The following is a 16,884-nucleotide window of genomic DNA, read 5'->3' as shown; positions in this document are numbered from 1 at the left end:
GTCTTCTCTGAAGCATATTCTGTTGCCAACCGAGCAGCTTCTTTCTCCAAATGTAGGTTTCAACTGGGAATTTGGCAGCAGCCTTGGGTGATTTAATGGGATGTGACTGGCATCTTATCCTCAAGCCAGAATTTTACAAGTGCTCACCCTCTGGGAGATGATTATTTTCTCTGGCTCTTCAACCTGAGGAAGGTCTTTGTGTGCCTTAGAAAAGAGTATGAGTCAAAGGAACACAGCTTTCTTGCCGCCTCACAATCCCTCTCGCCCAAACATACAGGGACATGGTTCCCTAAGGTACCATTTGTTTGATGAACATTTTAAAAGAAAATTTAATCCTGTAAGATTTTAGAGAAAAGCATCTCTACTTCAATGCGTTTCTCAGCCTGTCTGAGCAAACAGACAAATTAGATTCAGCTGCCTAGTAACTAAAGCCTCTGCTTAGACCACCCCCTGCACTGTGCAGAGAGGAATTTACATTCGTGCTTGCTGCCACACTGAGCCAGTGCAGCTGATGGGTTAGGGGACAAACTGGGTTTGAGCACTAGCTCCACTATTTCTCTGACATGTGACACTGGGCCAGACACGGCATGTGAGCCAGATGCCAACTCCTCCCAGCCCCAGTTTTCTCATTTGTCATATAGAAGTCTCCTCGTGGGGTTGCTGGGTAGCTGAAACCAAGAGTCTGGCCTGAGCTCGGTGCTCAATTATGTCAATGATTAGACCATTTAAGGGTAGTCGTGGGCCATCAGACTTGCATTCATTTACTTACCAGTCCTGCACCCTAAATCTTTCTCCCACTCAGAGCATCTCATGAGCAGCCCCAAGGGGCCAATGAGCAGCGCCGGGATGGTTTGTGCCCCACCTGGGTGATATTTCTTATGGGATGGCTCCTTAGTGAGTGCATCATGGCATGTGCGAAAGGTAAGGATTCTCATGGACACCCCCCTCGTTTTGCAGTTGAGAAAATTGAGGTTCACAGAGATTAGGGAATTTGCACAAGAGCCTGGCCCATAAGAGGTGGTGCTGGAATTCAGACTGTGGCCTATTTCACTTTAAAAGCCCATGTTTCTCTGCTGCATTAAAGGTTCGGTGGACGGGTCTGGGAGAAGAGAGAGAGATGGGCCTTCTGAGTGTGCAGAACGGCTTGAGGAAAGACACTGACATAGAAAGGTGGATGGCAGATGAAAGTTCATAGGAGACTCTGCTAGCTCAGAGAGAGAGAGACAGGAAAGTAGGTAACTTGGGTTCTAGTCTTGGCCCTGTCGCATTCCAGCTGTGTGACCTTAGAGAAGTTTCTCAGCCTCTCTGAGCTTTCGTTTTCCTAACCAGAAAGAGGGACCTGTACAAGTGAGATAGTGTGAATGAGCATTTGGCACATTGCAAAGCTCTACACCCAGATGAGCAATTCTTCTCCTGTTCTGAGGAACACGGGCTGCCCCTCACCCTTTTGGGCATGCTGTGCTCTAATGCTAAAGAGGTCGGAGATGTCTGCCGGTCCTGCTTCTGGCCCTCATGTCTCACTCTGTTCCCTCAGGGTGGGAGAATGTCTACGGCTTTGACATGAGCTGCATCCGGGACGTTGCCATGAAGGAGCCCCTGGTGGACATCGTGGACCCAAAGCAAGTGGTGACCAATGCCTGTTTAATAAAGGTCTGCAGACTCATCCTGCTTGGGCCTGGGCATGCCGGGAACCCAGCTGTGCCACCCTGGGAAGCTGTGGGCTTGGAGTAAATGCATCGCCAGCTCCTGCACAGCCTCAGCCTGGTGAGGCACAGCCACCTTGTCCAGAGCCTCTGGCGTCCCAAGGTGACCAGTCAGAAGCAGGCGCTGTCACTGAGCAGAGCCATGGAGATAGCTACTGGACTCCACGGTGGCACAGCTGCGGGGAGGGAGTCAGTGCACGTCCCTTAGTAGTGCTGGGGCAGTGTGGGGGAGTGGGGCATCAGAGGAGAGAACACCCTGGAGGCAGGAAGGTCTGTTACTGTTTGGAGAAGCTACTCTACTCCATTCAGAGGTGAATGACTCTCTTATGACAGAAATCCGATACCTCAATATGCTGCGTAATCCGCATTATATGCCCCCCGCCCCGTGCCCCCGTCCTAGCCACAGGGGACCGGCCAGACAGACATACACCCCCTTCCCGAGTATTCTTATTTGTATAGGATCTAACGTCTTTTCTTCCAAGGCTTTTCTCCAGTGCAGATGCAGAACACCTGGTCAGTATGCTCTGCCCACCAATCCTTAGTGCGTTCTCGTTCTTAAATAAGTCAAACAAGCCAAGTGTGATAGAGTAAAACTCAAAGCTCCCCTTGACCTTCCTTCCCTTTCAACTGCACACTCCTCCCAGGGGAACCACTGTTCACATATCGGATCGATCTTTGCAGTCCTTTTTCTAAGTCTTTGCATTTATACGTTAATACATTACGTCAAACCATATAAACTACTGATCTGAGATGGTTTTACAAAATATAGAAAGATTATCAGTATCATATGGTTCAAGCTGATTTTTTTAATTTAAAAATCTGGGTTCGTTAGGTAAGTCAGCAGCCCACCCAGCCCTCATCTTGCTTACACATACGTGCCTGTTCGGGTCCTACACATACCACTTCTTTTCTGGAAGGGTCGGGGTGGAGGACGCAGCCCTGTGCTGCAGTCCTGCCCCTCCCCCACCCCTCCCGGGACCCCTGAGAAGGCTGATGACGGCCTGTTTGCTTCTGCAACCAGAAGGCGCTCCATCACCTCTCTCACTAATGCACTAACCAACTCTTGCCGAGCCTGTTGGGAAAACACTTGCCCTTCTTCACACACTTAATTGCTGTTTTCATGCTATTAACGTTGTATAGTGTGACACTTTATTATAATTAAGACTCTGTTTTGACCAGACTTCTGCTCTGAGACATCCATTTGTAGCATTATTTAGTGGTGGGGATAGCAGCAGCCCAGGGCTTTTCTGAGTAATTCATGCCTGCAAAGCCCTCCACTTCACGGGGGTCGCCCGAGTCAGAGTCAGGGGGTCTCCCAGGGATCTCAGAGATGCAGTTGCTGCTGCCAAAAGTAAGAAAGCTTCCAGCAAAGGGGCCTGGGCTCTGGGGGGCCAGGATAACTGGGTTTGACTCTGTAACTTCTGGTTGCGAGGAGGGTGGAACTGTTCATAGAGAGCCTGTATCTCGCCTGTATCTCGCCTGTGTCTCGCCTGTGTCTCGCCTGTATCGCGGAAGCCCCGCCACAGCTGACCCCACCCTCACAGATGGCCCGGCCCCCACTCCAAACACCAACTGCCTTCATTGTCACCATTTTAATGTACAGCGTCATCACTTCTGTCTTGAAGGCTTTTGTTCCTTCAGCGCCCGTTAAAATACAAATGTCTGTAGGACCTGGTAAACACTGTCAGCAAACACAGTTAATAGCTGACATTTGGTTGATGGACATCTGAGAGCAAGACCCTATAGAAATAGAATTCCTGATAGAAGGGTAGGCAGTGTGTGTGTGTGTGTGTGTGTGTGTGTGTGTGTGTACTCTGAAAGGGGAAGTGAGGGCAGTGACAGAAGGAGAAAGGAGCCAGGTCTAGATGTGTTACAGAGCCTACTTTCCAGTTCTTCCTGTCTGTGTTCAGGCCAAAGTTTGAATAATTTTAGGTGAGCCATACGGAATCATGGGAGGTTTGGGATCCAGGGAGCATCCGAGTCTAAATGGATCTAAGAGATCAGTTGGTAGGAAGGAGAGGCCTGAAGGAGGGAGGAAAGTTGTCCAGCAGGAGACCTGCTGGGAGAAGACTGCTGAGTGTCAGGTGCCATGTCACACAGAGAGGGTACACAGACCAATACGGTGCGGCCTCCCCCGTCCCCCTCCCCCGCCAGGGCGCCAGTCTAATGGTGGGAGCAAGGGCAGGGGTGGTGACCTGCTGAGATGAGCCCGAGGTCAGGTGGAAAGAGCAGGCTAGGCTGGTGGCAGAGGGGACCAAGAGACAAAGATACCCCAGACCTTGGAAAGAGCCTGGAGCTTGGCTAGCTCGCCTGGACTAGGAAGGAGGTGGAAGAGCCAGCGATTGTGGACCCTGTGAGCCTGGTGGACTGTGCTGATGCCATTCATAAAAATACAGTCAACCACAGCTTGTTCTAAGAGTTGTTGAGCTGGAGGGAACCTGTGGGCAACAAGTGGCCAGGAGAGATAATGAACATCGTGAAGGCAGACAGGTCCTGGTCCACAAAGATTTCCCGGGCTGGAGTAATGGCCGAAATTAACCGGATGACATATAATGGAGGATCCCTAAACTTGGGTCCCGGGAAGAAAGGAAACAGGATTATGAGAGAGATGCAGGAGGACAGAGGCTGGCGGGCCAAATGCAGGAGCCAGCAGTGTGCTCTTTGAGGTCAGAGGTTATAAGAAGTGTGTCCCAAGCAGAGAGGGTGAAGGAGTCGGAAATCATGACTTAATGAGAAAAAAATGAAAAGCCAGAGGCAGTTTTTGTTGGAGAAGAAAAGGTTTAGGGGACACGTGTGCGCTGGAACTGGCACTTGGCTTATTCTGTGGGTGGAAGTTACAGAGACTGTGTGGGCTCTCCTTCGTTATGTAGAGGGATCCACCAATGGGAACAGTCGCGAAATGGAACCCGCTTCCGGGTGGGGAGTGAATGCATCATCCCTAAGGGAGTCAAGCAAGCACCTGATGGCCACTCTCGGGGAATGCTACCCAGGGGGCTCTTATAAAGGGACACTGGCTTTCTAACCCCATCAAATTCTGCACACCTGACCCAGGGTTCACCATCCATGAGTTCCTGGTCCTCACCCTTGGGCTCTAGAAGCACAGCATAACTTGCATTTAAAGTGACCTTACCTGAGGGCTCCCACATTCCCCTCAACCTGCAGCCCCACCTCTTCCCAGCTAACAGGTCAGAACTTCAGCTCTCCCCCAGGATGTCAAGGCTCCTCACCCCAGGCCACCACAGGGCTCTGACCTGCTGGCTCCCTTGACCACACCTCCTCCTCTTCCTGTGGACATGGACTTCTCTCAGGCGCTGGGCTGCTTTGTCTCTGCTTTTCCCTTATTTGTCCTAGAAATACGTAGTGATAAGCGCATTTCTGCTATGCCACTTTGTCTCTTCCCTGCTTTTTCCCCCACCCTCAGACCCTTTTCCTCATTATTCTCAACATGTTCCATCATCCGGGTCTCAGGAGGGCCCCTGGGAACCATTCCAGGCACACAGGTGTCTAGCTCTTACATCGTCTTCAGGCCAGGGTCCTTGCTGCACACCCTCGACAGTGGGAAGTCTTTCCTTAGCCTTCACTGAACGCTGCCTGGATGCCTGTGGGCTCTTGGGCGTTCTGCCCTCTCTCACTGGAGCCAGCGAACAGCAGGTCAGCATCCTTCACATAGAAAAGAATAGCACGTTGCAAACTACCTTTCATTATACTGGCTCCCCATGAAAGATGGATTTCCAGCCACTTCCCGACTGAAATTGTGAGAATTATTAGTTCTTTATGTTCTCCATTCTCCAGCCAGAATTGGGAAACTCTCACCTCTTATTTCCCTTTCTCTCTCTTTCTTCCTTCCTTCCTTCCTTTTCTTTTCTTTTCTTTTCTTTTCTTTCTTTCTTTCTTTCTTTCTTTCTTTCTTTCTTTCTTTCTTTCTTTCTTTCTTTCTTTCTTTCTTTCTTTCCTTCTTTCTTTCTCTCTCTCTCTCTCTCTCTCTCTCTCTCTCTCTCTCTCTCTCTCTCTCTCTCTCTCTCTCTCTTTCTTTAAGTTCCCTTAGCTCAGTCTGTCCTCACTCCAGAGATAATACTTGATGCTACCTATTGCCGGGCACTTAAATATCAAAGCACTGGGAAAGAGTGGTCTGGTTCACCGGAATCACTGAGAGGACTTGATAAAGCAGATTGCTGCTTTGATTCAGGAGGGCTGCTATGCCCTCCCCTCCCTACCTGCTCCAGATTTGCTCTCCTGTGAGGCTGATACTCACCACCGGGGACCACACTGTGAGAAGAGCCCGATAGACACAGCAATGCTAGGGGACTGCTCTGAGGACACACGGGCTGGGTGTCGGGGTGCTCTGTCTAATTAAATCTTCTCTTCTGTGGCCTCACCTGCCCATCTGCCCCACCCCCAGCAGACTTCCCTTTTCAAGGCTGTTTGTTGCCCTCGGCTCTGATATTGCCTGAGCATGCTCCACCTTAGACAGGACGGAGGAGGTCCCTGAGAGGGCGGTGGGTGGCTGGGAAGGGGAGGGTCTCGCATGGGTACTTAGTCCCCATGGACGGGCACGAAGCCCCTCACCAGCACCCCGACATGGTGGGGTACTGAGCATCTCACATTCTCTCTCCTCTGGGCTGCAGGAGGTGGACATTTACACGGTGAAAACAGAAGAGTTGTCCTTCACGTCTGCCTTCTGCCTGCAGATACAGCGCAATGACTACATCCATGCCCTTGTCACCTATTTTAATATTGAATTTACCAAGTGCCACAAGAAAATGGGGTTTTCCACAGGTGAGCCTTTGGTTGGCAGGCCAGACCCTCCTCTCCCCCGATGCTGAGGCTTTGTGGGAAGTGGCACAGGGCTGGCCTGGATGTGGGGACGGACCTGGGCAGTAGCCAGGGGCCCTTCCTCGGCATCTCTTAAGCCCTCTCCACCGCAGGGTCTCCACATGTGCATGTCTCCACACTTTCGGCTGCCCAAGGAGAAGGTAAATAAAACTGTGGCATGACCAGCGCTGAGAGAGTATATTCCATGGGCAGATGCAGGGTGTTCAGGCCCCTTTTCAAGTGTACATTTGCTCATTTAGCATTTCCTGAGCGTATTTTGTGTTAGGGGTAAGGAGACGGTGGAATTAGATTTCTCCGTCTCCACTGTCGTGCCTTACTACGGGACTCAGTGTACCGCTCAGTACCTACCCGGTCTCCTCCTTTCTTCACTACTTCCACCCCAATTCATCCTCATGAAGTCCCTGACAGTCTTCCCCAAAGACCACCCATGCTCTCCCCCTAGCCCTCCTTCAGAGGTGCCTTATTGCCTGTAGCAGATAAGCCCAAATGTCTTAGCCTGGTAAGTGGGGGGTTCTGTGACCTGGCCCTAGCCCTCTTCCCCAACCTCATTCCTCATCACCCACGCCCCGTCCTGTGCTTTGCCTTCCATCCCTGTCCCATTGCGGCCACTGCACACACAGCACAGTCACTTCCGAATGTCTTGCAGTTCCCTGAAATCAGAGAGGCTTCTTAAGTCTCTGGGCATCACCCCTTGTCCATCCCGGTGTGCCATGGGGCAAGAGGGTCTCTTATCAGAAACTCCCATCATCTCCTTTCCTCCTATATTAGTTTGCTAGGGCGGCAACAACAAAGTGCTACAGGCTGGGGGGCTTAAACAGCAGACATTTATTTCTCACAGTTCTGAAGGTTAGCAGTCCAAGTTCAAGACGTCAGCAGGGTTGGTTTCTCCTGAGGCCTTTCTACGTGGCTTGCCAATGGCCGCCTTCTCCTGTGTCCTCACGTGGGCTTTCCTCTTTGTGTGCATATCCCTAGTATCTCCGTGTATGTCCTGTTCTCTTTGTAAAGGACACCGGCCACATTGGATTGGGGCTTACTCTAAGGGCCTCATTTTAACTTAAGCACCTCTTTAAAGTCCCAGCTCCAAATACAGTCATGTTCTGAGATGCTGGACGTTAGGGCTTCGGCACATGAATTTTGGGGCGACACAATGTGACCCATAAGACCTCCCTTGTCCCCACCTCCTCACATGGCCAACTCCAGCAGAGGCTTCATCTCTCCGCTCAGGTATTACTTGATCCCCTCCTTCTGTCTTGGGTCAAGCTTAGGTATCCTTCCCGGGGCTCCCTAACATCCTGTGCTTACGTCGGTCATGGCGATGTTTAAAGCAATGCATGTGCACGGCAGCAAATGTAAAACAAACGGTAGAAGAAGTCAAGGAAAAAGTCCTCTCCCCATCCATCCCACTGTCAGGCCTCAGAGGCATAGGTTGTTAACAATTTCTTTATCTTTCCAACATTTTTAATGGTGCACAAGCACATACATATCTATATATGCTTTTTTTTCTTTTTATTTGAAATAATTTTAGACTCACAGGAAGTTGCAAAAATAGTGCATGGAGTTCTGAGACCCCTATGTCCAGCTCCCCCCATTGGTGGCATCTTATATAACCGGAGTACAACATCCAAACTGTCAACAGGTTGGTTCATACTATAAACACTGCCCTCTGCTACCTTTTCTGTATTTGACAAGACGCCTTGGACATACTTCCATAGCCTCCCAGCCATATCTACTTTCTTTTTTTAAACAATCACACAAGATTCCAATATAAAATGTGCCATCATTTATTCAACATTTCCCCCATTTTTGCAGCCCTTGGTCTCCCTGTAAGGCGGGACCACATCTCATTAATCTCTGCGCTCCTGGCTTCTATGGCAGTGCTTGGCTCACAGCAGGTCCTAAACAAATCTCGGTTATAGAAATGTGTGAAGATACAACCTCTGCCCTTGGGAATGTATTCAGATGGACCATTCATGTGGCGCCTCCCTGGGGACAGGAAGCATGTCCTTGAGGGCACGTGTGCCTGGGGCAGGAATCGGTGGGCTCCACCAAAATTCAAGGATGTGATTATTCACTTCCTGAAGCCATGGTGACAATGATCCTCTCTCACCTATTGACAGAGGAGGCAGGAGACTTACCTCATCCCTCACAGAAGGTTTTTTTCTGGAACCAATGTCTCCTGACCACAAATACCACGGTTTTCTGGTCTGTACCAGCCAGGCCTGTGCTGGTACCTCCCTGCCCTGGGGAAAGCCAGGGAGCCTAATCTGGGTCATTACAGCTCCCACCCTGCTTAGAGGGGCAGCCCGTGAGCTCATCTTGGTGGGCAGGAACATCCAGGAGAGGGCAGGGAGATTTTACCTGGACCCTGAAGGATGGGGAAAACTTGGCCTTGTGACGGTGAGAAGTGGGAGGGTGTGCTTGAGGATCAGGGCTCTAACCGCAGGCTGGGGTGGAGCCACAGTGGCTGGCTCTGTCCCTCCCACCTCCAGGGTGATGCCTCCACAAGGCCTGCCAGGCTCAGGTGATTGAGGAAGTTAGTGGGCTCAGGTGCTCTGGAAAAAGTTCTGGCTTTCAGAAGCCAGTGCTCCAGCCCTTTCACTCTCAGCTGGGCTTTTCTTTCCCCTGAGATGATCTATTTCCGGTCCTTGAGGTAAAGCAAACAGCCGGTGGACCCTGTCCAGAGACGGCTGTCTGGCTCAGTGGTGGCAGTGACATTCCTGATGCCCCCACGTAGAGGAGGCTTGTTTAATTCAGTTCAGAATCAAAGAAGTCAGCCCTCGGCTGCCTGGGCAACGGTGAGGATTTGAAGGATGAAGTCTCCAACCACTGGCCCCTTTCCTTCCTGCTCTCGGGTCACCCCCACCATTGTCCCACACCAGCCTGTGGGAGGAATGATGAGGGCATGTTTCACAAGCTCACACGCCTTTGCTTTGGATCAAGGTCTGAGCCGGCTCCTCTGTCTTTTTGTAGTTGTGGCATCATGTCCCCTCCCCTTTGCACAGAATCCCAGAAACTTAGGTTCTGAAAGGACATTGGAGTTCCTATAGCCCTCTTTTCCCTGGGCCTTGGTGCAGAAGTTCTCAAAGTGTGGTCCACGGACCAGCAGCATCAACACCCCCACCCCCCAACCCCCACCCCCGAACTTGTTAGAAATGCAAATTCTTGGGCCCCACCACAGACCTGCTGAGTCAGAAATTCTGAGGTGGGGCCCAGAGTCTGTGTCTTAATAGGTCCTCCAGGTGATTATGACGCATGGTCAAGGTTGAGAACCACTGCCCTTGTGCAAGGGAACGAGATGGCTGAGAATGTGGCCAAGGGCGGCATCCTCTGGGAAGACAATCCCGTGTCTTCTCCACGGTGTGCCCTGCGGCCGACACAGACCCCTCTTGCTGCAGCATTTCCATATATGTGGCAATCAGGAGAAATGAAATTGTTTAGTTGCTTTCTCAGCTGCCCTGACACGTCAGCGTAGGCTCTTGCTTCCAGCACATAGCAGATGTCCTTACCACTTAGCATGGGTTTGGCAGCGGGCTTTACGCAGACCCTCTATACGCTGACCACCAAGGAAAGAGAATTTCTCTTCTGTTTTTAAGGACCCCAGATGCATAGAATTAGACGAAATCTTAGTTGTTGCTTCATGACATACTATCATTTCGGTCATTCGAGGTTCACTTTTTGCTTATTTATTTATTAATATAGTAAGATTACTATTATTATTGGAATGTAAATACAGTAGTTAAGAAATAAATTATTAAAATATAAATATTAACCAGAAACATATTAATAAATTATCCTGTGACTAGTTTTGGACCTAAACAATGTATTGTTTGGTCTCAGCTGGTTTTGAACTTCATGCAAAGTGTAGCCCGCTTACGTGGCCCCGCCCCATCCACCCCGAGCTGGGTTCCATCTCAGCCCCACAGAAGCTGGCTCTGGGGGGTCCACTCCATAGTACACTGACTATTGTGCCGCTTGAAACCAGTCCCTGTTAATAGCCTGGCATCTTCTCTCTGCAGCTCCAGGCAGAAGCTGTAATGCGCACGAGGGCCTAGGGTTCCAGTCTGCGTCAGCCAGCGGGCCCAGCGGCCCCCGCCTCTTGGGTACATCCTGGTGGGTGGGGGAGGAAACAGGAACTGGGGCCCTAGGGATGCTGTGTGGCAGGTAGAAGGGCAGTAGGCTGAGTATAAGCAGGCCTGGTTTGAGTCCTGGTTTTTCTAGGAATCAGTAAGGTAAGATGATTGGATGCTGAAGACAACTGAGCGAGTTACTCTCTGGGCCTTGGGCTTGTTATATGTGAAATTACACCATTGGACCTAGATTGCCTGGCAGCCCTTTCCAGCCCTGCCATCCTGTGCCACTGAGTCATTTTCTCAGGTCACAGAAGCTTCTTGGGGCATAGTCTTATATTCTCCAAAAAACTTGTGAATCCCCTGGGTAATATAATTATAAATTTACAGCTAGAAGAAGCATTAGATTTCACTTAGCCATTGGGAAGTGAAACAGGAAGCAGGATTCCATTTCCTTTCCAAAAGCGCCAGGAAAACTCTTCTTGTGAGAGGCCTCTGCTGTTTGTTCCCACAGTCTTCTGTGACCGGCACCCCCTCCTTGGTCACAGCCACACCAGACATTACCATCTGTCTTCTCACTTAGGTGGCAGGATCTGAGGGGGGCAAGGCTGCACTGGTTGTTCTTCCCCACATTTAGGGCCATATCTATTGAATGAACGAATGCACGTACACTCGGCGTGCATATGCACCAGTGCTGCGGGCAGGATTGTTCACACTCACCTCAAAATCCAAAACACACGCTGTCCATAATCCAGAACCCTGTGGTTCTGTGAGGCGAGGGAGGAAAGGGACCAGGATACAAAGAGGATGCAGGTACCTTCATAACAGGGAAAGCGAATGCAGTGACACTGTCTTGAGGATTGTAGTTGGCGCAGGGAGGAGAGGCAAAGACCTGTTCACTGACGAGAACTCTAGACGGCATCCACGGACCTGTGTTGAGTGTTTACTTTCGGGCTGCTTCCCCAGGACTTTCTAGACCAGTAGAGTGAGGCAACATCCCTTTGTAGGTCAGAGTTGTAGTTTATGGATAAGTAAAGTGATATACCACTTTCTATAATAATGAAATAACCGCCTAGGGCAATGGCTCAGTAACATTCTAACACGGGCCTAATATGTTAGAGGTAGGGTGGCCATACGTTTTATCTTTCAGTTAAGGACACTTTTGAGAGGGAAAGAAAATGTGATAAATAATTATGCCAGGAACACAGAAGTCAACTGGAACTGTCCTGGCCACAAGAGGTTTGGTCACACTTAGTACCTTTGCCCCTTCTCCTCCTGTCTCATCCTCATAATACTCCATGTTCTGAAGATGTAGGAAATGAGCCCCAGGGCCACAGTGTAAATACGCGGCAAAGTGGAGACTGAAAACTTGGCACATTGTTACCTAATTAAATGTCCTTCCCACGGATGCCCACCCGAGAGATGTTATTGTTATTAGATGTGAATGATCAGGTTTGTACAGTGGTTTCAGCCCTGGCTGTGTATCTACATCCCCTGGGGGTAGATTTCTAAGCCTTGGCAAACATGCCCTCTAGTACAGTGAATTTTAATAAATTTCTTCTGTTAGAGGATTAGGATTGAGAAGACTGATTTAGATAATTAGTCCATGATTAATGGATCCATCCTAGAAATGAGACTTGCAGAAAGTTCTTAATTTTTTGATGTTGATGTTGGGAGAGGGGGGAAGAAATCACTTTTCTCCAACCTGAGGCTGGCATGGTTTTGGGGGGCTACCATCAGAGGCAGGCTCCTAGGCTTCATGGATCTGAGCTAGTGAAGACTCTGGGAGTCTCACAAGGCATCTGAGTAGGTGACAGGAGGAAACTGCTTGAATCCTCTTGCCTGAAGGTCTTTAAGAACAGGAGAAACACCTGTCTGAGCTGGTGTAGGTGGAAGTGGGGGCGAGAGCCTGTCAGTCATAAACTGCTATTCTGCACACACACTGGAGACTGTCTTTTGACCACTTCTTTAGGTGTAGTTGGCAGAGAAGGTTCTGGGAGCAGGTGGACTTTGTCCTTAGACAGCAGTGTGCCTTAGAGGCCAGGAAGGCCGGGTGTGTTTGGGGATCCAGGATCTGAGAGGCACAGATTGCATGTTCAGTATCCTCCTTCCAGCCCTTCCAAATGCTCAGGCTGCCCTTCCTCTCCATGACCTTGACTTTGCAGTGATGTCCCACATGCACACAGTGAAGTCTGCTTGAGCCTGTACCAAACCACTGACATTTGATCAAGCCAGTCCACTGCAAAAGGCAAGGAAAGACAGACTCTTCACCACCATTAAAATAGATCTTGGGGCTTGAACAATCCTAGACGTCACCTGTCTGACTCAGTGTATGATAACTCCCCAGTTTGTGGACCTCAAGTAGCTCATAAGATTGTGGGACAGTTCTAGTTCTTTCTGGTGAATTAAAAATCTGCCTACTAGTAATTCCCACTGACTAGCCTTTGTTCTGCCTCCGAAGCCACATTAAGTCTTTCCATGTGATAGTTCTTGAAGTGCTTGAAAGCTACTTGTTATGTTCTCCCCAAGTCTTCTCATCGCTAGCTCTGGTCCTAAGCAAAGAGGAAATCAGTATGAATGAGTCCTGTATCCTGGTGGAGGAAGGTCAGAGCCTGAAGGGCCAAGAGGAACTTATGATAAGATGAGTTCTTCTGTGGCCCCTGGGTTCTAAAGCCCCCAACGTAACCGAACGTCTGTGGGTACATTGCAGCATCGTGAGAGCTCTACTCTTTGGGTTTTCACCAAATCGAATGTTCACTGATTCAGTACTTGCACATCTACTAAGTGTGGTGGTAAGCACGGAGGACGTAACATTGAAGAGGCCTGCCCTCACAGAGACGGCAGTCTTGTGAAGGACACAAACACGTGAGGAACAAAAGGCGTCTGTGCTCCGGCATGGTAGGCACCATGGGAACGGAAGCCCAGGGTGCTCTTAACGCAGGTGGGTGGTCAGGCAAAGCTTCCCAGAGGACGTGACCGTGAAGGATGAGGAAGAAAGAATCCTAGGAGGAGGGAGGGGAGAGTGTACCAAAGACGGCTACCGTTGAGGAAGACGGCCCGTTAGCCAGACACCTCATTTAGCTGTAGAATCTGGAATGTGCTGAGAGGGAACGGATGGGATTTAATGGACACACAGGGAGGTACGATCCTGCAGGCGGTGTGAGCTGTGGACCAGCACTGGGGCTGGGGAACGAGGATCACCCCTCACTTGTATTTGATCCAGTTAGGAAGGCACAGCTGAACCCCTACCTCCGGCAGGTCTGGGCCAAGGGTACTAATTTTGGTTCTAGGGCAGAGAAGCAGGCAGCGAAAGCTATTTGTAGGACTGGGCTGTCAGTGTTACTGGGGAAACTGGGTTAGCTGTCGAGTTTGCATAAATGATGTCATTTAAGAGGAGACAGGATGGCCTACTCTATAAATCTCTCCCCGACACTGTCTGAAAGTCTTCACTCTGTCAAATTAATGAAAAACTGTAGACATTCTGGGATTCATTTGTGACACAGAGCTTAGCTGGTGAGGGGGTATTCATCCTTCACTCCTTGGTATGAATTTGTACCATCAGTTTGTTCTCTTCTGATCTCTAGCTAAGACCCACAGTCCTGGCAGGTGGGAATCTGATGGAAGGAGGGGTCAGTAGGACTGAGGGGGCAGTTTGGTGGGGGCTGCAAGGGCTGGACATGTGACCCAACAGGAGTGTTGTGTGGGGGTCAGAGAGTTCCAGAGGAAACCCAGCGACTTGTAGGCAGAGTCCCAGCCTCAGCCCTTCTGGAGACATCTCCTCTGACTCTTCTGTCCCCCTGCTCCCTGTCCGTCACCCCTCAGCCCCTGACGCCCCCTACACCCACTGGAAACAGACCGTCTTCTACTTGGAAGATTACCTCACGGTCCGGAGAGGGGAAGAGCTCTACGGGACCATCTCCATGAAGCCAAATGCCAAAAATGTGGTGAGTGCGGAGGCAGCCTCTGTGTGGGCCGGGGTCAGAGAGGCGAGGGGACTGCGGAGCTGGTCGCAGGACCCACTCGCCTAGGTGCCTAAGTGCCTTGTATACAATCAGGAAAGTTACTGGGGGAGACAGTAAAAGGTGGGCTTGGATGCAACTTGCCAGAACTGCAGGACTCCAACCTTGGCTCGTCAAAGCTCAGGAACTAGAGATGTTCTCTAGTTCTCTCTCCGGACTCTCTCAGCTTTGAGCACAGCTTCTAGCTCTTTATGGAGGGGCTCTGAGACTGGAGGCTATTACCGTGGGTTTCACTTCATTCAGGATGAGCTGAGCCAGGAAATAAGAGTTTCTGAGGGTTTAAGCAGAGGAGCAATACAATCCGATTAGCATTCAACTTCGAGCACGTCTGGCACAGGGTCAGGAGGCCCCGTCCCTCCGGTCTGTTCCCCCACCATTCTCACCATGATGGAGAGAGACCACATGGCCTTTCTGTTGTCACATCGTACATCGTGATGAAATCTCCAGCTGTCTTGCTCCATCCTGTCCAGGATATGAATCAACCTTTTGTCCAGGGTGTCCACCTCACTTCATCTCATCATGTAGGCATTGTATCCTCTCACATCATCACAAGAAGGAAGGATTGACGTAATTCCTCCTGGACCGAGTGGAAATCATATGCTCGTGGGAGAGCATCTGACTGCATTTGAATAGAAGGTGTTGGAGCAACACTAATAAATTTGAGAGAGAGAGAGAGCGAGAGAAAGAGAGAAAGAGAGAGAGAGAGAGAGAGAGAGAGTGTGTGTTTCTGGTGACCCGGAGAAGTTTGGTTTCTATTTCTTGAGCTGACCTGGTGGGTTGGAGACCGTGATTCTTTTTGAGCTATCCCAGGTGCGGAAAACTGCACTAAAAGTCTGCAGAACGCTTTGAGGGTTATACCACAGAAGACTCAACCACCCCACTCTGTTTTCTCCCAGGATGAAAGCAGAGGGAACATTTTTATATTCTAACAGGAAGGATTTGGGTTAGGAATCAAAGAACTTCCTGTGAGGATAATAAGGCACCAGAATAGATTCCTGAGGGCTGGTCGTGGGAACTCCTTAACTAGCAAACCTTAGGAACACAGTAGATGCCCAACCCTCTGCCTGCGGGGGTTTGGGGGGACAGCGGGGGGGGGAGTGGTGCCGTGACTTCCTACCACACTAATGCTGTGACCCTTTGCTCCTTCTTTGCAGCGAGACCTCGATTTCACAGTAGACTTGGATTTTAAGGGACAGCTGTGTGAAACATCTGTATCTAATGACTACAAAATGCGTTAGCACATGTGGGAAGCTGCAGAGAGCAAGTGAGAAAAAAAACTCTCACCTCGATCTGCAGCACTGTTTTGAGCAGGACTCCACGCTTAAAAACCAGAGTTTTTAAATTCTGCCAAGAAGATTGGGGAACTCACCAAGGCTTCCAAGGGCCCTGCCACTGGACAGAGGTCCTCCAGCTCCTCAGCGCTGCTCTGCGAGCCCTTCACAAAGGCTTTGCTCTTGCTGACCAAGAGCGAGCTCATCGAGTGCTGCAGCTGGGCCTGAGGACAGAAAGTACCCCTGTATACCCATTGTCCTCCTTTCCTGTGACTCTCCAGATCTTCCAAGTTTTGCATGCTGCAGGCATCTAGGGCAGATCGCTTCACTAGAACCTGGAGACTAGTGTCTTTGATAGCATAAGCCAGATTATCTGTCTGTGCGGTGATGTGTGCGTGCGTGTGCACGTACAGCATATACAGTCGTTTATTTACCCACAACACTGTATATGCATGCATATACAGCCACTGGGTACACCCATGTGTTCATTCAGGGCGTGCGCGCGCGCACGTGTGCGTAGAATATATATTACTCTCAGAGGACATTCTGTTGCTTTCGAATAGGAATTTGTTTTGTGATTAGTTCTCCCCTTCCCCATCCCTCACCAGCTATGAAACGTTCTCTGTACTAGCTCTGGTCTCCTTTTGACTAGACCGTGGCGCTGAACCCTGAGCATAGTACCACACCATCTGTGGGCGCTCAATAAATGCACATGAGAGTGAAGCAATGGGACAGCTGCGTTCCTGGTGCTCTGGAGTGGGAGGGCTGGGGACAAGTCAAGGAAAAAGAAAATCAAAGGAGCAACACTTTTGTTGCTCCCTGCTCCAGCTGGGAAGTCAGGACTGGCTCCAGGGCACCTCCTCTGCAGACTCTCAGGGGGTGGGGAGAGGGTCCTGGAGCTGAGGTGGGGGACATGAGCTAACCAAGAGTGCTCTAGAATGGGAGGCCACGTGAAGCCGGGAGGGAAGCCAAGGTCAGGAGCAGGAGTCTG

At 50.3% G+C, this 16,884-nt stretch overlaps 1 protein-coding gene across 5 annotated transcripts in view; it reads left to right on the top strand.

Moving 5' to 3' along the window:
* PRMT8 (protein arginine methyltransferase 8) overlaps window positions 1–16,611 on the top strand; it is an 89,169-nt gene extending 72,558 nt beyond the window's left edge. For 4 of the 5 annotated variants that reach the window (XM_033118479.1, XM_033118481.1, XM_033118482.1 and 1 more), the window contains 5 exons: window positions 1,535–1,650; window positions 6,329–6,479; window positions 8,062–8,172; window positions 14,426–14,547; window positions 15,777–16,608. In XM_033118479.1, coding sequence (XP_032974370.1) covers window positions 1,535–1,650; window positions 6,329–6,479; window positions 8,062–8,172; window positions 14,426–14,547; window positions 15,777–15,860 — 584 coding nt within the window. In that variant the 3' untranslated portion in view covers window positions 15,861–16,608. Of the gene's footprint in view, window positions 1–1,534; window positions 1,651–6,328; window positions 6,480–8,061; window positions 8,173–14,425; window positions 14,548–15,776 lie in introns of all 5 variants that reach the window. The other variant, XM_033118480.1, reaches the window with a different exon arrangement.
* The last annotated feature ends 273 nt before the right edge of the window (window positions 16,612–16,884 follow it).

The sequence above is a fragment of the Rhinolophus ferrumequinum genome, chromosome 10, assembly GCF_004115265.2.
Source record: "Rhinolophus ferrumequinum isolate MPI-CBG mRhiFer1 chromosome 10, mRhiFer1_v1.p, whole genome shotgun sequence".
In the NCBI taxonomy this organism is placed as follows: Eukaryota; Metazoa; Chordata; class Mammalia; order Chiroptera; family Rhinolophidae; genus Rhinolophus; species Rhinolophus ferrumequinum.
This window is presented reverse-complemented; position numbering and strand designations above follow the sequence as displayed.